The sequence below is a fragment of the Aspergillus pseudonomiae genome (assembly GCF_009193645.1).
Source record: "Aspergillus pseudonomiae strain CBS 119388 unplaced genomic scaffold BDV37scaffold_74, whole genome shotgun sequence".
In the NCBI taxonomy this organism is placed as follows: Eukaryota; Fungi; Ascomycota; class Eurotiomycetes; order Eurotiales; family Aspergillaceae; genus Aspergillus; species Aspergillus pseudonomiae.
In genome coordinates, this window is record NW_022476066.1 from 73986 (window position 1) to 95821 (window position 21836).

General features: G+C 50.0%; 9 protein-coding genes across 9 annotated transcripts; 5 read left to right on the top strand and 4 right to left on the bottom strand.

Moving 5' to 3' along the window:
• Window positions 1-303: 303 nt before the first annotated feature.
• BDV37DRAFT_197316 (gamma-tubulin-complex subunit SPC97) lies at window positions 304-3418 on the bottom strand. The gene is made up of 4 exons (XM_032079799.1): window positions 3005-3418; window positions 951-2938; window positions 679-896; window positions 304-619 (listed from the first exon to the last, which is right to left on the bottom strand). Exons 1-4 carry the CDS (start codon window positions 3369-3371, stop codon window positions 538-540), a joined length of 2655 nt encoding a protein of 884 aa, XP_031938039.1. The 5' UTR covers window positions 3372-3418; the 3' UTR covers window positions 304-537.
• A 230-nt stretch (window positions 3419-3648) lies between these two features.
• On the top strand, window positions 3649-4914 carry pup2 (proteasome core particle subunit alpha 5). The gene is made up of 5 exons (XM_032079801.1): window positions 3649-3778; window positions 3837-3849; window positions 3922-4000; window positions 4122-4465; window positions 4524-4914. Exons 1-5 carry the CDS (start codon window positions 3754-3756, stop codon window positions 4801-4803), a joined length of 741 nt encoding a protein of 246 aa, XP_031938040.1. The 5' UTR covers window positions 3649-3753; the 3' UTR covers window positions 4804-4914.
• Window position 4915: 1 nt separating this feature from the next.
• Window positions 4916-6705, bottom strand: BDV37DRAFT_197346 (25S rRNA (adenine645-N1)-methyltransferase). Its single transcript, XM_032079803.1, has one exon. The coding sequence runs from the start codon at window positions 6561-6563 to the stop codon at window positions 5022-5024; it is 1542 nt and encodes a 513-aa protein (XP_031938041.1). The 5' UTR covers window positions 6564-6705; the 3' UTR covers window positions 4916-5021.
• BDV37DRAFT_197324 (uncharacterized protein) lies at window positions 6692-7231 on the top strand. Its single transcript, XM_032079802.1, has one exon. It carries the CDS (start codon window positions 6819-6821, stop codon window positions 7173-7175), a length of 357 nt encoding a protein of 118 aa, XP_031938042.1. The 5' UTR covers window positions 6692-6818; the 3' UTR covers window positions 7176-7231.
• A 512-nt stretch (window positions 7232-7743) lies between these two features.
• On the top strand, window positions 7744-11082 carry BDV37DRAFT_274219 (putative C6 finger domain protein; the record flags this gene model as incomplete). Its single annotated transcript, XM_032085197.1, has 4 exons — window positions 7744-7909; window positions 7969-8579; window positions 8689-9740; window positions 9795-11082. 4 exons carry the CDS (start codon window positions 7744-7746, stop codon window positions 11080-11082), a joined length of 3117 nt encoding a protein of 1038 aa, XP_031938043.1.
• Window positions 11083-12645: 1563 nt separating this feature from the next.
• Window positions 12646-15907, top strand: BDV37DRAFT_274220 (BAR domain-containing protein; the record flags this gene model as incomplete). Its single annotated transcript, XM_032085198.1, has 8 exons — window positions 12646-13344; window positions 13410-13500; window positions 13555-13995; window positions 14623-14710; window positions 14841-14996; window positions 15076-15637; window positions 15691-15822; window positions 15875-15907. The coding sequence occupies 8 exons, from the start codon at window positions 12646-12648 to the stop codon at window positions 15905-15907; spliced, it is 2202 nt and encodes a 733-aa protein (XP_031938044.1).
• Window positions 15908-16762: 855 nt separating this feature from the next.
• On the top strand, window positions 16763-17232 carry BDV37DRAFT_286348 (ATPase, V0 complex, subunit E1/e2; the record flags this gene model as incomplete). The annotated part of the gene is made up of 4 exons (XM_032087902.1): window positions 16763-16773; window positions 16840-16923; window positions 16990-17042; window positions 17153-17232. 4 exons carry the CDS (start codon window positions 16763-16765, stop codon window positions 17230-17232), a joined length of 228 nt encoding a protein of 75 aa, XP_031938045.1.
• BDV37DRAFT_197465 (sterol homeostasis protein ARV1) lies at window positions 17163-18979 on the bottom strand. The gene is made up of 3 exons (XM_032079805.1): window positions 18745-18979; window positions 18637-18690; window positions 17163-18542 (listed from the first exon to the last, which is right to left on the bottom strand). The coding sequence occupies exons 1-3, from the start codon at window positions 18934-18936 to the stop codon at window positions 17475-17477; spliced, it is 1314 nt and encodes a 437-aa protein (XP_031938046.1). The 5' UTR covers window positions 18937-18979; the 3' UTR covers window positions 17163-17474.
• Window positions 18980-19012: 33 nt separating this feature from the next.
• Window positions 19013-21643, bottom strand: arg2 (acetyl-CoA:L-glutamate N-acetyltransferase). The gene is made up of 3 exons (XM_032079806.1): window positions 21344-21643; window positions 21117-21281; window positions 19013-21043 (listed from the first exon to the last, which is right to left on the bottom strand). Exons 1-3 carry the CDS (start codon window positions 21395-21397, stop codon window positions 19196-19198), a joined length of 2067 nt encoding a protein of 688 aa, XP_031938047.1. The 5' UTR covers window positions 21398-21643; the 3' UTR covers window positions 19013-19195.
• Between the last annotated feature and the right edge of the window lie 193 nt (window positions 21644-21836).

A 21836-nucleotide genomic window follows, 5' to 3' on the forward strand; every position in this document is an offset into this window, starting at 1 on the left:
CTCCGTAACATGACCGATAATTCTCAGCTTTCTTATTCAGCTGCAATTGATAAGACAAAGTCGAAAGCATCGAATATCGATAACTCCGAACTCCGTCACTACCTCCGTTTAATCATGTCCAACAGCATATAATTGTAAAATCAAGTGTCCTCACCGGGGTATTTAGGAATCCATAACAAGGTATCGCCTCCGATTCTCCTTCCATGCTAGAAAAAAGACAAAAAGAACCATTTAGTCCCAAAGATGCCGATACGCCCTTTCCTTGAAATACCGGGTCGATTTCGACCGAATCAGGTAGTGGTTTTGTGTCGAACATGCCCGTTGTATCCTTCAGAGATACTTTCTATGGGCTTAAAAGTGGTTGATTAAAGTTGGGCTATTAATAAGAGGCTTATACAATAGGCCGGTCGAGACTATCATAACCTTTGTGTCAACTGAACGAGCGTATTGATTCCCCGGTCTGGTGCCTGACCATTTCCCAGGAATCCAGTTGTATCATTAGATCGGCTTCAATAGCCAAACGGGTGTGGAACTGTCTCAGTCATCCTTGCTAATCGAGCTTAGGGCATGCGCAAGTTTCAGGAGGACAACACTTTCAGTGGCAGCGAAGTAGTTCAGACTGTATGATGGACAAATCAGCATTGGACACAGTCTTAGAAAGTTTTTGGGCGAACTTACCTGTCCATCAAGATGCGTAAATGTCGACTAAAATGGTCTTCATATCGTTTCAGCGTGTCCTCAAGCTTGCTGATCCGCGAGGGGTCGTAACCCCTTCCGTCCGGATTCGAGGCCTTGTTCCTCGAAAGCTCTGGGTCAGCCGTCGCCAAAGCCCGTGCAAGCGACGAGGCAGTCCAAGATGCAAACATGGTGCAGCAGGTCATCAACTTGGAATGAATCTAAGTTTTTATTAGTATTGCTGCGGGAAAATGCATCGAAACCACATGACACACCTTCAGTAATTTAGCTTGCGTTAGCATGCATTCTTTGAGGCATGTGTCCAAGAAATCCACATGGTCCTGCATTAATTCATCGACAGTTCGGTTGACTTGCTTGGTGCCGTTCACAGTCACTTCGGACCCGTCCGCATCCGTCCCGTTCACACGATCCATGAGATTTTGCCAGTTTGGCTCGATGACTTCGGCCGTGCAGAAATAAAGAAGCTGCTGGACGAAGACAAGCATCTTGGCGCGCAAGTTCCACGCCCGTCGCTTCCACATCTCTAGCCTCCGGTCTGTGGATTTGTGGCGCCAGCCAAGAACCTTGTTCTGGTCTAGCCAGGCCGTAACTAGGAGGTGCTCGAGATGACGGAGTGAGAGGAGGTGGCGGAAAATGAGTTGATATCGCAAAACAGTCTTGCGACTAATGACCAGAGACAGTGGGAAGGGGACGGAGTAATCCAATTCGAGCGCATCAAATCCAGCAATATCTTTTTCCTCATCTCCACCTTGTGTTTGTGGAGCCTGGTATTTCTCAATCGCTGCCTCAGGGTTGTCCTGGTCAATTCCAGAGACGCTTACGACCTGCATCAGCCATTTTGTGAGACCAATCTTGTTCATTCGAACTTTCACATCTTCCTTGAAAGGATCTTGTGCAGCTATGCTACCCGGCTGACGTAGAACAAGATCAAGCAACGACTGTAGTTTGTTTTCGTTGACGCTTTTGGCCGGCTTGCGCAACTCTGAGGCGCCAAGCTCGAGGAAATAAGAGAAAAAGTCGGACCGGTCCAAAAAGAAGTAATGTTTGAGGGAGCGAAAGCGAGTAGTGAGAGAGTTCTTCGTTAAAAGAAGATTCAATAAAGAGGCATTAGCATAGGTGTAGGCGGCGTTGACGTTCTCCAGGAAACGTGGATCGTCCAAAGTCTTCGGCACATCCTTAACCGCTTTGCTGATATCGACACCACCGCATTCTCGTACTACATTCAAATACTTTCCGGCCAATAGAACTTTGTCGCGCACGCTATCTAGCTGTGGGGGAACCTCATTTTCACGAATTGTATACCGTTTCTCCCAGTATTCATCTGTGTAGTCTTCCTCAAGCTTCTCCCGTTTGATCCATTTCTGCTCTTTAACGAGGAATTCTGCGTGAGGGTCCTTGATACCTCCATGATGGAGCCACTCATTGAGCATAGCCATATATGGTCGACTAGCTTCACGAAGTAATTTTTCCAGAAGAGTCTTCGTAGTCGGGTCCCCAGAAAATGTTGCTAACCGCTCGGTTAGCAGTCGAAGAACGTTACCTCCTTTACAGATCTTCTTGCTGGACATGGCGCCAGGAACAAGGTCGCCACCCTCTTTGAGCTGTTCGAGAATGTTGTCCACGTCATCAAAATCATCGATAGATTCGTCCAGGTCTTGGTCCAATAAGCCGTTGCGCCGAAGTAGTTCCTGGCCCAATGAGTATAATTGGGCTAAGCATTGGCTTGTCGGCATGGTGTGTAAATGCAGAAGATGTAGCGTGAAGCTTGGGTTGTTCACAAGTTGGGTTTCAAGTTGAGCAACAAGGATCAAGTAGTCCTTTAGGAGCTTTCGGATCGCCGCGCATAGCGCATGACTGACTGCTCCATATTCTGCACGGCTTTGAACCTCCACAAATGCCTCCAAAGCACTGTAATGAGTCGCCATCTTTAACATGGACAGAGTAAGATCCCTTAAGGTTGGGTCCACGCCTGATGGCAGCTGAAATACCGGACCAGTCAAACGGTCCTTCTCAATAGATGAATCATATCCACTATGATAATGAATATACTGGCCTTCAAAGCCCATAAACACGAATAGTAGGTCTTCCAAGAGGGCTGTCTCTTGTGCGTCGGCAGAAAGCTCGCGAATTGAGGCCGGGTGAAGCGATTTGGGTAAAGCTGAAGCAAGAGAAGGAACTGATACTCGAGTGGCCAATGGTGCTGTTGAATGGGATATCAACGAGGCATGTGGATTCCATGACACTGGGATGATTTTATGGTCAGCATCCTAGATAAATGAGCGCTTGCGATGAAATGGCTATCACTAACACTCCACTGGCTCCTTATCCTTCTTTCGCATATTGGGACTAGCACCATCCGTCAGAGTAGCCCTCCTTGAGCGTGACCTTTCCCATTCCCCTTTGTTTCCTGTGCTAGAAGACTCCTTGGCCGGATTTCTCGCTCGAACTTGAGCTTTGTCTTTCGAATGAGGTGCCATTCGTTCGGCACGCTTGTCGCTCATCATATCACGTTGCTCTCGAGAGGGCTTGCCCTTCTGACTCGACGTGCTCCCACGATGATTTAGCTGTTCCGATTGCAATGGGGACGCACCGCTGCGAGCATCACCGACGCGATTCGAGGAAACGCGGGGTCGTGGTGCGCTCATGTAGCTGGCGCGACGGTCGTTGACGGACATTGTCCCGCGAGATAAACAGTGTAGGGTCGACCATGCATAGACTGAGAGTAAACGCAAGGGATAAGCAATGAAATGGGTAAAAAAGAAACAAGGAATCGAATACAGAAGTATATTGTTGCTCTGTCACGTTCCGCAGTTACAGTAAGCAAATGGAGACTAGTGCAGTGATGCCTGATGCTGGCCTGAGGCGAGCACGGACTCTCCGCCAGGCACTCAGCGGACTTGCGTAGACCTGGAGCTTCGCCCGAGCTTCCAAGAACAGCTCCCAACACCATCTTCCTCCCTTCCCTTGCAAAGCTACTTCCCTGTTTCCTCCCCAGAATACCTCATCAGTGCGCCAATATCAACTGCAAGTGTCATTGTACTGCCACAATAGTCCAACATGTTCATCGCGCGATCGGAATATGGTAAGCTCCGTCAGGCATCTCCCCTCCAATGCGGGCTATCTAACAGCTTTCTCTCCAGACCGTGGAATCAAGTATGAAATCATCCTATCTTACCCACCTAGACGAAGAGGACTTCTTGGGCTCTAATGATAGAATTATTACAGCACCTTCTCCCCCGAAGGACGTTTATTCCAGGTCGAATACTCTCTTGAAGCTATCAAACTAGGTTCGACAGCGATCGGTGTATGTTTCCCGCATCTTCCAAATAATCCAGTCCAGAAAATCCTAGGCTTGCCACATAAACTATCTGGCCGTGCTACACTACACAACCGGAACCCAACGCACCGTTCTGACATCATATCAGGTCGCAACCAACGAAGGCGTCATCCTGGGCGTTGAGAAACGTGTCACATCTACTCTTCTTGAAGCCTCTTCTGTCGAAAAGATTGTCGAGATTGATCAGCACATCGGCTGTGCTATGTCCGGTCTGCAGGCAGATGCCCGGAACCTCGTCGAGCATGCCCGCGTTGAGTGCCAAAACCATGCCTTCCACTATGCTGAACCACTGCGAGTTGAGAGCTGCACCCAGGCCATTTGCGATTTGGCCCTGAGATTCGGAGAGACCGGGGATGACGAAGAAAGCGTGATGAGTAGGCCTTTTGGTGTTGCTTTGTTGATCGCGGGTTTTGATGAGGATGGCCCTCAACTGTAGGTTTCTCTTGGTGTCAGATCAGCCTTTCCAGAAAACATGTGCTAATGTCGCTAGATATCACGCTGAGCCATCCGGTACATTCTACCGATACGACGCGAAGGCCATTGGGTCCGGAAGCGAGGGTGCGCAAGCGGAACTGCAGAACGAATATCACCGCTCCCTCACTCTAGAAGAAGCGGAGACACTGGTCCTCAAGACACTGAAGCAGGTCATGGAGGAGAAGCTAGACGCCAAAAACGTTCAGCTTGCCAGTGTGACCAAGGAGAAGGGCTTCCGTATCTACAATGATGAGGAGATGGGACGGGCTGTTGCGACCTTGGGTGGTAATCAATAAGCGAATTAATGCACAATGATTGTGATGAGCCTATGCGTTATATTGAGAATACATGTCATACATGGGCTGGTATTTGTTCTGGAAGTCGAATAGAAAAGATCTGTCTAATGATTTATCCCTCAAGCCTTGTTCCGACCCGATAGGACTTCGCTGATATCAAATACAACAAAGGTATGATTCTTATATACAGGTCGCTGCACATCTAGACTCTTCTCCCTCTACCTAATCTTATAGACACAGGGCTTAAGAACGGCAGCCTCTTCCGCAGGGGACATATTGTTACCGGCATCAGCTGGTTTTTCAATGAACCTCTTCTTGCCTGGTCCAGCTTTTGTACCGGTCGCGGATGCATGCTTGCCCTTTGACGGCGCAGGGCCTTGTTTGACAAACACCATCTTCACAAACATCTTGTTGGACTTGTCCACCGACTCAGGCTTGAGGACGAAGCCTCTCGTACGAAACACTTCAACGAATGAAGATATATCTGTCTCGTCGTTATCGGCAGGACGGGCATCTTCAGCGTAGACCTCTGCGTCGTCGGCGTCAGAATCAGCATCATCGGCTCCTTCGCGCTTCTTGAGCTTTTTCTTCTCCGACTTGCTGAGGGGTTTCCTAGCTCCAATCTGTGCTTTCTTGCGCATCACTTTGCCGAAACGGCTCTTAACCTCGCTCACCCAGCATTCTCCCTTGCCATCACTACGCAGTACACGCCATGCTTCTTCCACGAATGATACCCAGTTGGTGCCCATCAGACTGAGACAGAAGATAGCCACATCAACGCTACCATCATTAACTGGGAGGTTCGAAATATCCGCTTTGGTAATAGGGGAACCTTCAGGGGCGTGCAAGTCATAGCTGTGAAAGTTCAGCTTCAGCTTTTGCGCCGAAGGGATAAGTGCACGGGCAAGCTGAGCGTCACCACAGCCAAGATCGGCGATGGTGCATGTCCCATTGGGTCGCCGAGGTAGCGGGTCACGAGCTTTGCTGCCAGATTTGTCTCCTTTCCTGGGTGCAGCCACCTTAGCTCTGGATCGGATGGACTGAATATAACCATCAACAGGATTCGAAGGCCAGGATTCTTTCACCTGGCGAGAGAAGCCGGCGTGGTATTCGTCGAACAATTCTGGACTGGCGGTGAACAGCTCAAGGGCCTTACTAGACGGCGTTGTGTAAAGAGTTTCGTTCAAGTGACGGAAACGAGAGGAGATCAACTTCTGACGCATGGCTTGCTGCAGAGGCGTAAGAATCGCCTCAGTCTTAGGCGGGGCGGGAGTGATAGATCCAGTGGCTGCTGGGGCTTCTTTAGAAGTCACTCCAGTTTGAGTATGGGTTTCCTGTTGCTGTTGCTGCTTGTTCTTGTTCTTCTTGTTCTTCTGCTTCTTGTCCGCCTTCTTGGCTTCACCAACATCAGGCTTGGGGGGCTTGTCCAGCTTGGGTTCCTCTTTTCCTTGAGACACTGATGGGCTTTGTCCAGCCTTGGCTTGCACATCTTGTTCCTTCTTCTGTTTCTTCTCAGCCTTCATAGAGTTCGGTCCCTGCTTGGAAGGCTTCGGGGTGCCCCTCTGACCCTCAATATGCCGGCGGTACATCTCATCGACATTTGCCTTAGTAACGTGATCATCGCGCTTGCGCTTGTTGTTCTTGTCCTTAGGTTTGGGGGTTCCATTGGCCTGTTGGGGCTGGGCTTGAGATTGTGATCTTGGCTCAGTCTGCACCTGCAGAACAGAGCTCGAAACCGACCAACCTGGAACGGCGAACATGACTGCAGTGGAGGAGTGAGTGTATCACGCTATATGTCAAGGGAAGCTAACTTGAATGACTTCAACTGATTCGTACTAATCCTGCAATGATCTCACTGTAAAATCCACTGTGAACGAATGGCCGATCATGTGAAGTAACCGCTCCAAAAATTTCTGGCAGTAAAAGGCGGGATTCGAACAAAATTTCGCGGTTAGTTTGTTATTTTCTGCCGACCCATGGAAAGGCGGTCAATATGATGATGCACGACGAGGGTCATGGATGAGCTTCAGGTTGAGACAAGGCCCAGAACAAGGTCTTTTCTTCACCTTTGTTTTTCTTTCCTTTTCCTTGGAATGGCAATGGTTTGGTGGCTTACCAGGCCTCGTACAGATCAAAACACGAAGTCTCCTTTCTTTCCTCCCTCACTTCTTTCTTTTCCCTTTCTATATACCCCCTTAACAGTTCAACACAGTGTTCCTATCAACCAAAGTGATAGGATACCAGGCCTCAGAAACTGGATTCTTGATGAGGGTGTCGCTCCTGCCCGCGGGTTCGGAGTAAGTATGCTTACGGTGGATCTTACCGGTGTAGATCGTATTAGTATTTCCTCCCACGGACATCTTTATTTATAGTTTTAAACCTTAGCAACGTTTAAGACGGGGCTGCATCTTTTCCGAGTACGTACAGCATTTGCTAGTTTGAGATCGCCGTTCCTTGTCTGGCATTTTCTTTGTCCTGGCCGTGTCGGCACTGAAATCTTCATAAAGACGGACCGGCACATGTCTCATTCCTGTGAGACTAATATATTATTTTAGCATTATAGGTAAACCTACACCAAACAAAAAATAAAAATAAAAATAAACCAAATAGGAGAGGACGGACGCAAATGAACAGAGGAACTAGCACTAGTCTGTCACCTTCTCAAGCCCTCCCAGGATCTGTGAGTTGATCGGGAAACTTTATGCGGTACCTCAGGCCAATCAGATTTGCCTCAGGCCCTCTTCCTCCTTGGACTAGTGTAGTGCTTTTACTCTCTGTTCCATTAGTTACTTCAACGCTGACTTCTTCGTCGCTCCACTGCTCCGGCCGGAAGCTATCTCGGTGTTCACTATATCATTGCTGTCATCCCTAACTGTCTGAAGACCCCCCACGCCTTCTTGAGTATGGAAGTAAACCTCCATCCGAGTCTTGTCAACTACCATGGAGAATGCGAACTCTATCAAGCAAGAAGCTTGGGTCAGCACCACAGCTACAGAGCCGGATCGTGACTACTCAGGTGTCATAAAACAAGACGCAGAGAAGACAGCGCCGGATGATGCACTGGCCCAGAAAATTCCCAAAAGACGCACCAAAACAGGATGTTTAAGTACGATTGCCCCTAATTGGATCCCTTAGATGATAGATTTCTTTGACTAATTGTTAAAGCTTGCCGGCAACGTCGCATCAAATGCGGGGAGGAGAAACCTGTATGCAAGAACTGCATCAAATCGAAACGAGAATGCAAAGGATATGCCCAGCGCCTAGTCTTCAAGAACCCTCTGGGTATTCCCGGGTTCTCGAGCCTCCAGCAGACGTTCAACACAGCAACAGTACCAATTTCTACTGGATACGATGCTCCTATATCGTTGCCTGAGAAGCCAGCTGGCTCTCGCCAACCGACCCTCGCCCCTAAGCCGGTTACACTTCCAACCACGGGGCAGGATCCTATGCCGACCACCGTGCTTTCGCGGCCACAGGAAAGCCAGCAAGCTAATGCTATGCCGACAGCTTATCAGCTGGGTGAAGGGCAGACTCAGACATATCCGGCGTCTGAACACTATATGGCTCCAGAGCCTCCTTCCTGGGTTACATCACAGTCTCAGAAAACGGAATCTGAGATCAGGGAAAACTACATACACCATGGCGCGCGTGACCTTTCTATTCAAGGCTATTACCCAGATATCCAAGAAAGCAAACATCCCTCACACTCATCTGCCATGCCTCAAAGTCTAGCAAACAGCATAATACATCCCCAACCTCCTTCTGCTATACCCCAGGTAAAATACCAAAATACGCGTTCTATGACTATATTGGTTAGTGCTAACACTCTGGGAGGTACCGAACTCGACCTGGGCGGCTTGCTCAGCTGCTCCCCACGAAGAACAGCAATTGCAACAAGTGACACCGGCACAGATATCAATATCTCCATCCCAGATAACATATATGGATGAGGATGAGGATGACTACTACGATGTTGAGACCGACGAAGAGCTAGAAGAGCAGACATCAACGCAGAATTTCAATCAATTGAGTCTTATAATGACCTCTGCCAATAGAGATGAACGGCAACTCCGCTCATTTACAACATATCTGAACGAGCCTAACGTCCTAGCTTCATATCACCCTACCCTCGGTTCATCCCCGTTGAACAATCCCAAAACCGCTCGAATATTTCTTCATTTCATCCACTCCACAGGCCCTTCTCTATCAATCTTTGAGCGTCACCCCATCGACCCTTCGACTATGTTCGGTGCTCCGGTCCCAGCGGCACAGCAAGGATTGTGGACGTACACGCTGCCTTTCAAGGCGTTGGAACACCCGGCATTGCTTCAAGCTATTCTTGCGCTTAGTAGCTTACACATCTCATTCTTGCAGCAAGCGCCCGCCACAGTCTCTTTGAAACATTATCACTATGCCCTCAAGAGAATCGCGGCGGCAGTTGGCCTACCCATGAGACGTAAACAAGTTGGCACTTTAGCTGCGGCTCAGTTATTAGGTTATTACGAAGTGATGGCCGCCGATCCTTCAAAATGGAACAACCACATTGCAGGAGCAGCTCAGCTAGTGCGCGAGATCGACTATGCCGGCATAACGCGAGACCTTCGTGCCTACCGACGCAGAATATGTGCCCAGCGATATGAAATGGGCGGCCTCGCCTTCCCGTTAGCTGGGAGTCATTCTCTTAGTAACAGATTTTCAGAAGACGATCCCTTTGCTGAAAAGGAAAGTAGCATCGATGAGAATATCATAGGTACTATCATCGGTCGAGCGGTTAACTATGACGATTTTGGCGAAGTCGATGATGGCTATGATGGGCGATCTTCTAAAAGATACTTCACCCGAAAAGATATCGAGAATTTCCGGGTCCAATGTGACCTTTATTGGTGGCATTTTAAGCAGGATATTTTTCAGAGCATGCTTACCGGTAATGAGATGTTGTTAGTAGAGCTCCATACCACTAATTGAAACCTCATGAGCTAACGGCAAAATAGCATGCCCAGTTCCCAATGGGGCCAGTGCCCTCCACGAGCAGGTTTGGGCAGATTGGACGCTATCTACGGCTCAGCAGACCATCTGTGGCTCCTACTCGCCCGAGTAACCAATTTTGGGATTCGGGATAGGAAAAGAAAAATAGCTGCCATGGCAGCGACGGGATCAAATTGGAGGCCGGGCCCTGAACTCTCCAAATTCATGGCCCGTTTCGCTAAGGGCCCCCCGGATGCACGGGCCAGACCTGCTTCGAACTCGTCGTCCAGCACATCTCCTGCCTTTTCTGGTGTCCCTGCTGGAGCACAGGCGCACGGTGCCAACAGCGCCGGGTCTAGTCCGTGGTCTGGAGGTGGGTCGGAAAAGTCGGTATCGGGAAAATCCCCAGAGCCACGCCAGTCACACAGCAATAGTCCTGGAGCACAACCAGGAGCTCCTCCCATGTACGGTATGGTCCCAGCGAGTGGACCCAAGCGGCTGCCTTTAGCGTTTGGTGAGGCAACGACTCAAGCTGGCTCTGTTGGACAAGATGATGACGACTCTGAAACTTTATCGTATACTGAAGTTGAACAGGAATGGGAGAGTATTTTGGCGGCCTTTGAGACATTTGCTCATGCTCTTGGGCCGTATTTCAGGCCTCTACCTTCTGATAGTGCACCTCCCATCTCGACTGTGTTTGGACCCGCCCTTCAGTACCGTACGCATACGATTGCAGTAATCTGGGGCTATTACTACATAGGCCGCATCCTTTTGCACAGAATACATCCGTGCATGCCACCTGCAATGATGGTGGCTGCGGGCGTAGCTGCGCCTACTACGGCGGAATTCTCTCAAATGATTGGAAAGATCGCGGCAGGCATTTACTACCCACAACTATTTAATCTAGAAGCAGGAAGTTTGAGCCCCACCCTGGGCTCCTGCCTGATCGAAATCACCGTGCCTATCTTCTTCGCCGCCGTGCAATTCACAGACCCTCCTCAGCGTGAATGGACAGTCACTAAATTGCGCACCGTCTCCCGCTTAACGGGTTGGAAAGCATCGGATGCCATAGTCCATGGATGTGAGAATGCATGGAGAGCTGCTGCAAAGCAAGGACGTGGTCCCCCCTATCATCCGCCAGACGAGACCGCTGTGCACCAGCCGCCCGCTTGGATGTCGGCTACAGAAAGTCAGGCTAATGAAAACTCCGAGCGACGCTTTGTAAAAGTGAAGCCTCCATATACGCGCTATGCCATGGGGGTTTTGATCTTGGAGGACGAAATGGAAAATTTGGGGATAGACGAGCGGGTGTAGCGCAGTATCCTGCAGCTTGTCAACTAGCGAAAAGTTTGATGTCGTCTCGATCCACATCACGATGACCGAAACGGTATGCGATGAGGTGAGACATCTCCGCTGTCCAAGGCGACTTTCGGGAAAAAGCATCAGGAAAAGAAGGAAACCTCACGATTTAGATTTCCCTGGCAAGACTCATAAGACACATTCTACTGAGGAAGAAGCAGGCAGCCCTAAATGGCACTTTGAGGCTCCACTGTGGCTACCATTATTCTGTCAAAGCTGCAGGACAAGTGTGCGATTACAACGGGACATGATTCGCGGTTTGGCACCCGCAACTCTGCTTCCCGTCTGCTGCTTTCCCGAACAGGAAGAGCGGACAGCTGTCAGCTGTAGGGATGGTACCATATATATAGAGCTACCCGCAGGGACAGCTAAGACCGCAGATCGGCAATGCCCTTGCAGAATAGTGGAGGATGTCTTGGAACCGGAGCGTTTCCGTTGCAGTTGGATTTGTATCGACCATGTGGAGTACCTTGCGTTCTAGACATGGCTATTTGGGACCACTTAGTTGAATCCACATGCTGATATGCATCGGCAGTATCACTTTTCTAGCAGACAGCAACGCCCAGTCGGGATATACGGATTGCGTAGTCCGTAGACTAATACTCTTTCGCCTATGGCGCATAGGTGGATAATGTAATGCCCAAAAGATGCAGGCAGGTGTCGAGCTGAAACTGACAGGCTAGAACTTGCACTGGATTGGGTACCTACTAGCCACATCGACCTTCTCATAGTAGGTACGGACCCTAGATTAGTAGTAGTTCCGGGGGTGGAGCTAGTCGGTCTCGTCAATATCTGATTCTGGGCCCCTGTGTTGCGCTTGGTTAGTGTCAGAGATCGACGACATCTCGCCCATTCAGCATCAGCGGTTGGGCAGGAGGCGACAGTCAGCGTCTCGACGAGAAGAGAAGGCGAAGCCTCGTGGCGAATGGCTAAGAATAACCGTGACCGGGCGCATACTCTGAATCGCGTGTAATTGCTTCTAGCAACATCAGGGCGGAGGGAATAATACGGTATTGGACGTACTACACTGTATGTACACTGATTGCGACTGGGCGCCTCGGACGTCATCGTGAGTGGCCCGTTTTGAAACTCAGGCAGCGGCGTTTTTTATATTTTTTTTTACAATCAATCTATCAACTTTCTTACTTTTTTTTTTTTTTTTTTTTTTTTTTTTTTTTTTTTTTTTTTTTTTTTTTTTTTTTTTTTTTTTTTTTTTTCGATGATGCTCACTCTTCTCTATCCATTCTCGATTAGCATTTATACCCGCCTTGTCAACCCTCTGTTGACCGTCTCGTTCCAGTCCACAATCATCAGCTCCACTGTGCAGAACAATCCAACTCTCATTTCTCTCTTCTCCTAATCGTTATCCACGGTTCTACTGCAAAACCCCCGCCATCAGCCGTCGGCGGCCCGCAGTGTCAGCCGCTGTCGTCACCCACGGTTCGCATCCACCAGATCATTATTAACACCGCTTCTTCTACAAATCCCGGATCATAGGACCTCGTAATTATTAAGCACATGTCTCGATACAACGAATTTCGTCGCTCCACTGGAGTGCTCGAGACAGAGCCTGACCGCTGGGATCCGGATCGTTTTGCTCGTGAGCGACGGGAACGCCATCATTCCCGTGGCCCGCCAGTTCTCGATCGACCCCGCCGGGTAGAGGATGAACGATTTGAATATCGCCTACAGGAACATGACCGGTACGGCCCTCCTGCACGTCGCGCCGGCAGGCAGTATGAGGACGACCACCTCATTCACCCGTCCGGACCGCTGGTGGCCTATGACCATTCACGCGCCGACAGCCCTCCTCCCCGTCCCCGTCTCCTACGACGGCAATCTTCCTTAGATACGTTCGACCGAACCCCCTCGCGCAAGTTAGATGAGTACTACTATCGCCCGGCCGCCACAAGGGCTGCCCCCAGCCCTCCACCGGTGCGGAGACGATCCTTTCGACGCTCGCGCGAGCCAGACTACTACGAGGAGATCCGCATCGCAGAACCGGATTATTACGGTGACGAGGAGTATCGCGGTTTCCGGGAACGAAGTCGCGCTTCAGCGCACCCACGTCGGTCGGGCAGTCATTTCCGCGAGCGCGTAGTTGAAGAGAAGGTTGAAATTGACAAACCGTATCCTCGTAAAGGCAAGACCAGGGTCCCCCGAAAGCTAATTCATACCCATGCAATTCATGAGCTTGGATACCCTTATGAGGAAGAGGTACGTGTCCTCCGGTGGAGCAAATGTGGATTGCATCCACTTCGACGTTGACTGACTCGCGACAGGGTGACATGGTCATTATCAAACTTGCGCTTTCCAAGGAACAAATTGACGAAGTGATCAGTCGAAGTCGCACGATCAAGCGCCGAACTGAAAGCAAGTGACCACGTGCCCAAGACCTAGAAAGTATATTAACTAACAGTCTCCCAGCTCGGATCATCCACACCTCGCCGTCCCCCGTACGGGAAAAGACAAAAGACAGGACAGTAGAACGAGTCGCCATGGAGGCCTATTCGCCCCGGACGAGCTACAACACCCTGATTGTTGAGCCGTCGCCCTCGCGGCACCGATCACGAACGCGTCAATACGATATCTCGGAGCGGAAAGTGACGAGAGCTGTCTCCCGTGCGCGGTCGATTTCGGTCCATGGTCGCCGCCGTGGTCGGTCATCACCCGTGCGCATGGTCGAGCCCTTTGAGTCCAGCAGCTCTCATGCAGGCCCGCTCATCGTAGTGCGTCCCCGAGACAGCGACGAAGATATCCGTGAATACATGCCATTGGCGCGACGAAGCGGTGAAGTGACTCGGAAAACGGAGTTGCTGACCGATGGCGACTATGAAGAGGTGATTGAGACGAAGAGAGATCGTAAAGGTAAGTTATGTCTTGTTCGAAGAAAGCTCTGAGTTGAATTCTGAGTCGTGCGACCCTAGGCCCCAATCCTCGGATCCTCCGTGCGATGATGGCAACCCTGACCTAAGCGTGGTCAGTTCGAGACTTTGTTAGACGATTGTTTCTTACGACTTACCAATCCATATCATGCGTTATGATTCATTGACCTAGACGTTCAGCAATGATTCCTCTGTATGATACAATACTAGGTTGGCCGTGGCTTAAGGGTGTTCCACTGGGGTTCTCGGGGTTTCCGGCTATTGACATTACATGACGATAATAATGACCAATGTTCTCTTTTTTTTTTTTTGCTTTTTGTTTTTGTTTTGATTTGATTTGTGCTGTTGCCATTGTCTTCTTCTGTGATTTCGGGTTGTGAAGGATGATTGCGGTTGATACCAGGGATGGGTCACATTAACCAGATTGACATACTCCTAGTACATACTACATACATTAGTTACTATAGTTAATCCAATGTAATTTATTGTGAAACGTGGCGGTGCCCTGAACTTCATCCAAGGCGGTGAGCGTGCATCCGTGATCTGCCAGCGCTCATAAACCAAACAAATCCTCGTGCTCTGCCTAAGGACAACTTCTGCCCTCCTGAAGTCATCTTTCTTCCCGAAATATCCCTATTCAGTTGTATTGTCTTGACTTGCAGTATGGACAAAGTGCAGGCGTTCGGAAAGAACCTTAGGTGAGATGAAACGACTTCCGAGGCTGCTAGTATCCCACCCCCCTCAATTGTCGCTTCCACCCGTGATAGTCCTCAACATCCAAAGCCCTCTGCTGACATGTTTCTAATCTTATATTGCTTTTGCGGGTAGTGCGAGCTTTTCGCCTTTCGCTGCGCGCACGCAGCAGATGATCAAAGAGCAGTTGGGTCAAGCCGAAGACAAGACTCAACTTCCTGATGAATATCTTGAGCTTGAGAAGCGCGTGGACGCTCTTAAGTTGGTCCACCAGAAGCTCCTTCAGGTGACGTAAGTGACAGGTCTTGAAAAGCCCCCAGAAAGGGTCTGCTGCTTTCCCATGAAAATAGCGCTGACCAATTCCATACAGCTCGCAGTACTCTAACGAGGCCTACGACTACCCACCCAACATTCGCGAGTCATTCAACGACCTGGGCCGGACCATCGGTGAAAAGGTTCAGCTTTTATCTCAAGCTTCTTCCCCTGCGGAGGCCCAGGCTGCCCTGACTGCCCCTCCTTCGGCCAAGCCTCAGCCTAAGACCTTCAACCATGCCATTGCCCGTGCCTCTCTGTCCGGATCTCAGACTCTGGCGCAGAGCTCCACCGGCGAGGATCCTCTGGCCACTGCCCTGGAGAAGTATGCGCTAGCCTCGGAGAAAGTAGGTGAGGCCCGTCTGTCGCAGGATGGACAGATCCAGTCGCGCTTCCTCGCTGGGTGGAACACGACCCTCAACACCAACCTCCTGTTTGCGGCCAAGGCGCGCAGAAATGTCGAGAACGCCCGTCTTATGCTGGACTCGGTCAAGGCTAGCAAGAAGGCAGCTGCTAGGGGTGATCTGGACAACCTGAGCGAGGAGGCCCGTCAGGAGATCGAACAAGCCGAAGATGAGTTCGTCAGCCAGACCGAGGAGGCTGTGAGCGTCATGAAGAATGTGAGTTGTAAATTCTATAGGTGCAGCTGGGAAGTTTGCTAATTGTCTACCAGGTTCTGGACACTCCTGAGCCTTTGAGAAACCTGGCGGACTTGATCGCCGCCCAGCTTGAGTTCCACAAGCGGGCTTATGAAATCCTCAGCGAGCTGGCTCCTGTGGTTGATGGCTTACAGGTTGAACAAGAGGTATGATCTTTTGCGTCGTTTTGGAAGTGTTTATAACTGACTTGTCTTGCAGGCTAGCTACCGCAAGAGTCGTGAGGGAGCTTAGAACACCCCTTTGAATCTATTTCTTCTTTTCGCTCTTTCGTTACGTTCTTCTTTTGGCCAGCTGTTATGGAACCCTCGGATTACGTTGTGAACTACCCCTGATGCACTGTGAAGATGTTTTATATCCCCCAATTTATGGACATGTAGGGTCAGTCGTGGCTCTATTGATGCGTAAAGTTGATTAGTAGACTGTAAAGCAAGTCTTGTAAGCCTGAGAGTTGTTTTTGGAGTGGGCAGCTAAGCATAATCTTTCCACTTTAACATCATGATAAAAACAGAAATAAAATCAAGAGACAGCATTAACCCCCACATAAGATTCCTAAATCTACCCCATGCAGCCTCCTATCGAAGCAAGCCATACGCAAGACAATCCCATTCTGCAACCCATCACCGCCTACCATCCAGCATCTATGCCTCAGGCATCAACATCACCTACAAGCTCCCCCAGCCTTAGAGCTCCGACATCCCATACCTCTATCCCGCGGAGAGTCAACCTCAACGACAACAATCCTCCCACCACCGAGTCAATATCTATTGCTCTTGCTCGTCTCGACCCGCGCCAAATCCCCCGTCCCTTACGAGGCAAGCGGTCCATTCTACCTCCTCGAAGACAACACCGATTCCCGCACCGGTGGAGAAACATCAGAGATACATCGACTTGCGAACAGATACAAACCACCGAACGAAGCCAGCATACCCGCATCGGAACCACCCACTCACTCACGGATTATCTCCACACACAGAAAAAGAAGAAAGAAAGAACAAGAAGACACCGGCTGGTCCCTGTGTCCGACTGCATTGACCCTCCACCACCTACAATCCATAGCTATTCGAAGCAGAATAACCAAGATACAAAATGGCGAACGGGTATGTCTGGCCATCTCCTCACCCAAAAGACCAAGAAAAGGAAAACTAACAGCATGAAAAAAAAAGGTGGAGTCTAATCATCGGCCTGATCGTCATCGCCGTCGCGTCCGTTGTCGCTTGGCTGTTCAGTCCTAAGGGCGAGAACCAGACGTATGTGATCCCCCTCCCATCCCCCTTCAATGTTCTCCTCGGATCTAGGTCTAACGGGTGTCTTAGGCTCTGGCGGAGTACGCTTATCCTCTCGTTTGTGTCTTGTTATTTGATGTGGGGTATGTCTTTTTCTCGCTCTTTTCTATCCTTTTCTGTTTCCTTTGTACTAGGTTTGGGTATTTGGGGTTTGGGTTGGGAGAATGAGTGTGCTGACTTGTGATATGTGCAGCGATTACGTTCCTGGCGCAGTGGCATCCGCTTATTTCGCCGAAGAGGGCGGATATTAGACCTGATCGGGTGCCGCAGTGATTTTTCTTTATTGGGTTCTTGGTTGGGGGGGCTAGGATATATTAGGTTGGGTTTGGAAGGTAGATGAATGAAGTAGTTTATGGGGTTTTTGTATAGCTATCTTGTGTATGCTTGGTACTACGTTTTCTTTCTTTTTTTATGTTGCTACATTGATGTTTTCTCAGCGGTGATTCATAGATTCTCGTGAACGGGATGAGTTTCGTTTTTCACTTGAAAGATTTGATAGGTATTTCCGTTGTATGTTAGCCAACCCCTATTGTTCCTAGGATGACTCTCTGTACTGTCCATCGAGCCATTAGTCCGGCGACTGCTAGTGTTACAGCGCGGAGGTACCCGCATCCTAAGAGGACATATAGGGCTTCGATATTACTTAATAGCACCAAATGTGTATCGGCTGCCCCCAGTGAGAAAAGTGAGCCTGTCAGCTCGACGAAGTTTGCTAGGTAACTTGTCGGTACCGACTGAGGCAGCATCTGAATCAAGCTTTCTAGAAGCGTTGACGAAGCTGCCGATGGTGATCCCGCTATTCCTGACGAGCCTGTGGTGGTGGTGGTGGTGGTTGCCGCGGCGGTCATGCCGCTGAGCGCGTGCTGCGAGAGATTGCCCGGGGTTACGCGACTTGTCCCTACACTGCTGTTGGTGGGTGTCTGAGATGCAATGCCACTGCCGTCGGGGCCCCAGATGACAAGCAGTATCGGGAAAAGTTTGGCACAACTGCTAACGAGAAGTGCAGTGCTGATGGCGGTGGGGCTGGCGGGTGTTGGAGGAGGCAGCGGTTGAATGCTCTGAATTGGAGCTGTGGAGGCGCGGCGCAAAGGAGGTGGTGGTAATGAGCCCTGAGCTACTGAATTGACGGCGTGATTATCACTTCCTAAACTGTTTGCGGCTGAGAATCCTCCGCCCGCTGATGGAATATCGTAAGAGCCTTGCCGAGTGAGCCTAGGTGGACTCAACATGGATGTTGAGGTGGGAGATACTTGGGATTGCGCATTCGTGATTTGAGTTGGAGGAGAGGTATGTACTGGTGTCGACGGGGTGGAGAGGGGGCTATCCGTCGTGGTAGTATTCGAGTTGCTGCCATTCTGCCTCAAGCCCCTAGGTGTTGGGGCGAGTACTGAAGCTAGGACACGGATGGTGAGATGATGGGCAAGAGTCGCAAGCGCATTTAGGCCCAAAAAGAAAAAGTACTGGACAACGATCGGTGCGCGAGAGAGGAAGGTGGTGGCCAAAGAGGGAGACTTCTCAATGCGAGCCCATGTCAGATAGACGTCAAACAAAAGTAGAAGGACTCCTAGACGAATGATAGAGCGCTAGAGAGCAGATACTTTGGTCAGTTGGACAGATCCTAATTCCGAGGACACAGTGGACTAGAAGAGAAAGCAAATGAGAAATAACCGGACGTACATCGAATTGGTTGTTGTCTCCTCCAAGCCTATTGAAAAGGAGATGGCGATAGACCTTCCGTGGTCAGTACATTAGTTTCCAAATAAGCCATCACTTCAATATGCATACCTGCGGCTTGATCAAAACGAGATCAATGAAGATCACGACAAAATCGTATTCAACATACTTATCCGCGAATCGCTGGCAGCGTGGACATTGTGTCAAGCGCACGCCTTTGCCTAACGAACGATCGTCGGCACGACTGTAAGTGCTATACAAATGCGACACGGGGTACGAGCACTCGATGCAGATAGGCATCATGTCATTGACTTCTAGTCATCCTGAGATCCATAGTCAATGTCTACTTCAGGGAGAGGTCAAGGGAGCTCCATCGCGACGGAATCGCGGCGGTTCGGTGTCCAGGCCGAAGGCGGTGAGTGTTCATTGTTATAATGTCCATTTGGGGATACTTTCATCGATCAGTCTAAGTATATACATTCATGCCAGAAACCCCTGCTGCACTTGGTGCATATTATGTACTAGTTCGAGGCAAAAAGAAAGGCCAGAAGTTCTATATCCATCAATCAACAACACCCGTATCGTCCGCCCAACTCGGCTGAATGCTTCGACACACTTGCTCATAATCGGAAAACCGTTGGGAATTCTCGGTCAATCCTGGAGTCGTCCAGAACATAGTCCAATTGGTGTCAGATAGCTTCCACGTCCCCGTAGAGCGCTCGAAGTACCACTTATTCACTGGATTGTCCTTGCGACTGCGCCAACATACCCCGTTGGGGAAACATGAGCGAACCATAGCATTGAACACAATATCGGCCACACCGCCAGCTCCTTGACTGCGTTTCAAGACAGCAAACTTGTCCAGGTATGGGACCATCCGAGCTTCACTGGCCGGGCTACCATCATCTTCCACGCCCGGCGGCAGCTCCCATGTGAGGATAGCACCCCCTTCATACTCTCCTGCAATGATCAGTCCGGCCAACCGATCGTTAACGCGATTGAGATAATCCTGGACGTCGAGTTTACGGTTGAAGGAGTCTTCGATCAAATGAACTAATCGCGGCAGGTCGATGCTCGGATCATCCAGCGTCAGCCGTGGACGATTCTGCGCTGTCCACACCTCAACTCGTGGGTTGGGAATCATTGTGATAGGCATGCCTCGTTTGACAAAAGTTGTATGAGAACTAGGGGAATTTATAGAGCCTCGTCTACGGTTCATCGCCTCTCGTCGGCTCACGGGGAGTGAAGAGGAAAGCAGCGGTTTGTCCGTGAGTAAGTTGTGAATGAGCGGGTTTCGCTGTCGTCGGGTTCCCACAGCAGATACATCTGAAGGGCTAGCCTGAGGTGTCCTAGCTGAATTAGAAACTTCCAGCGGAGAGGTAATAATCCCTGAGGACGCCGATGGGAGCATAGCAAGCACACTTTGCGACAGTTGCAAGTTGTCCAGGTGCCTCTCCAAAGGATCCTGAATGGAGGTATCTTCCCGTTTTGGTGTTTTTGTTGTACAAGCTTCACTGGCCTGTACGTGAAGCAACTCATTCTTGATATCATCAAATTCCTGCTCCATATTGATGAAAACGTGCGATGTCTGCGGTCCATGGAAGGAAGGGATTCCTCCAAGAGGGTCCAGGAGAATTACTCGATCCAAAGAAACCTCCTTTTGCAGCTTAGCGATTTTCTGCGCCGTGAGCCAAGGGTCTTCATCAGGGTCGGGGCGCATCGCCAGGCCGGCAAGCTCTTTTGTGAGGGCCAGAATGGCATCATTCGCAGATATAGTAACTGCCTTAGGGACATCTTCCGTGTAGGCAATGGGGGCAACAACCACAATTTGGCCGTCACGGAGCGGATTGAGGAGTGCCTTTCTGGAAAGAACGGTGGGCTGCTCCGGATACATCGGGGACAGAGACAAGACCGAGTCGAGATGGGCAGACTTTGAATCTGGTTGTCCATCTACTGCAATTGAAATACGTTCGGCTTGTTCTGCAGCAACCCTGCGTAAGGTATTTGCATTGTCCGCAGTTCCAGGGTCAACCACAACACAGCAAGCCATCCCTAGGCGGCTCAACTGGGACAGGGTCTTGGCCACTCCATTGATAATCGTGTCATCAAGTAGCTGCGGTGTCCTGAGTTTAATCAGGGCTAGATGTAATCTTTCCTCTGGTAATTGTAACGGTGGCGGGAGAGGCGTTGAGTCATGGCGGAAAACAGGGCTATCATACACAGACCGCGAGGCTCCGTAGAATGAACCTAGATTAACCCCCGACGGTAGTGATTGCGCAACCGTTTCTTTCGAATGTCTGATGGTCGGTTTTATCTGTGCTTTCGGAGAATGTTGTGCTTTCAGGCGAGCCAGATACGATTTAGCCTCTCGTTTCGTAGACGCGGAGTTCAGCAGACTAAGGAAAAATTCCTATAGCCGGACAAGCCATTGAAGTGGTCAGTGGATACTTCCTGAAACTATTGGTGCTGGGCGACCATCGTACACGATCCAATAATTTTTCCTTGGCCCGACGACCTAGTCGGTCATAGCTTCTGCTGCTGGACGAAAACTCGGCACTTTGGTTGATCGGCCGATCGGAGGTAGAGGACAAGGACCGGCAGTTGGAAACCCCCAAACTTGGCTGACCGACGAAGGGGGAGGTTTGTTGCTGCTGCAGGATGGCAAGGTCAATTGGAAAGCAATGTACAAGAGAGAGGGTTTCACGATTACCTTTAGTAGAGAGGACTTCGCTGTCCGCGGCCAAGTCAGCGCCCTAGAACTCATGTTTCATTGCTATCGAGGATGAAAGAGCCTGATTTCAGGAAGAAATACATAGGAGTTGGCGAAGGAAAAAGCCTGAAGAAGAAAGGTGGTACAGAAGGAGAGCAGCAGAGAGGAGTGAGGGGGGTCCAATTCGGAGAAAACAAAAATGAGTCGATGCGGATAATGACGCATTCCGGTCTCGGCTTCTGATTGGCGCCGATAACACCCGCTGCTCGGAGATTGATAAAAAAAAAGAAGTTATCTCCACAGTTAACAGTTCATGGCGATGATCTTCTTTCACCAGACAAATCCACGCATTGTCGTCGGGAGTAGTGTTCATTCTTGAGTTCCCATTATTGCTTACAATCCCTCGGCTTGGTCAGGAGAGTGCAGCGCTGCTAGAGACTAGCATAGAGAAGTGTAGACGCCAACATTGCAGAATACGGAGTTGTAGGTTCGG

Bases quoted from the DNA above. Each gene is read 5' to 3' on its own strand.
- pup2 (XM_032079801.1), top strand. From the start codon at position 3,754: ATGTTCATCGCGCGATCGGAATATG. The intron at 4,001-4,121 runs GTATGTTTCCCG...ACATCATATCAG, and splicing joins TAGGTTCGACAGCGATCGGT to GTCGCAACCAACGAAGGCGT. The intron at 4,466-4,523 runs GTAGGTTTCTCT...TAATGTCGCTAG, and splicing joins GATGAGGATGGCCCTCAACT to ATATCACGCTGAGCCATCCG.
- BDV37DRAFT_197465 (XM_032079805.1), bottom strand. From the start codon at position 18,936: ATGATGCCTATCTGCATCGAGTGCTCGTACCCCGTGTCGCATTTGTAT. The intron at 18,691-18,744 runs GTATGCATATTG...TGACCACGGAAG, and splicing joins TCGTTTTGATCAAGCCGCAG to GTCTATCGCCATCTCCTTTT. The intron at 18,543-18,636 runs GTACGTCCGGTT...TCTGCTCTCTAG, and splicing joins GAGACAACAACCAATTCGAT to CGCTCTATCATTCGTCTAGG.
- BDV37DRAFT_197346 (XM_032079803.1), bottom strand. From the start codon at position 6,563: ATGTTCGCCGTTCCAGGTTGGTCGGTTTCGAGCTCTGTTCTGCAGGTG.
- BDV37DRAFT_197316 (XM_032079799.1), bottom strand. From the start codon at position 3,371: ATGTCCGTCAACGACCGTCGCGCCAGCTACATGAGCGCACCACGACCC. The intron at 2,939-3,004 runs GTTAGTGATAGC...AAATCATCCCAG, and splicing joins GGATAAGGAGCCAGTGGAGT to TGTCATGGAATCCACATGCC. The intron at 897-950 runs GTGTGTCATGTG...ATAAAAACTTAG, and splicing joins CGCAAGCTAAATTACTGAAG to ATTCATTCCAAGTTGATGAC.
- arg2 (XM_032079806.1), bottom strand. From the start codon at position 21,397: ATGAGTTCTAGGGCGCTGACTTGGCCGCGGACAGCGAAGTCCTCTCTA. The intron at 21,282-21,343 runs GTAATCGTGAAA...ATCCTGCAGCAG, and splicing joins CGAAGTCCTCTCTACTAAAG to CAACAAACCTCCCCCTTCGT. The intron at 21,044-21,116 runs GTACGATGGTCG...GTCCGGCTATAG, and splicing joins AGGAAAAATTATTGGATCGT to GAATTTTTCCTTAGTCTGCT.
- BDV37DRAFT_197324 (XM_032079802.1), top strand. From the start codon at position 6,819: ATGGATGAGCTTCAGGTTGAGACAAGGCCCAGAACAAGGTCTTTTCTT.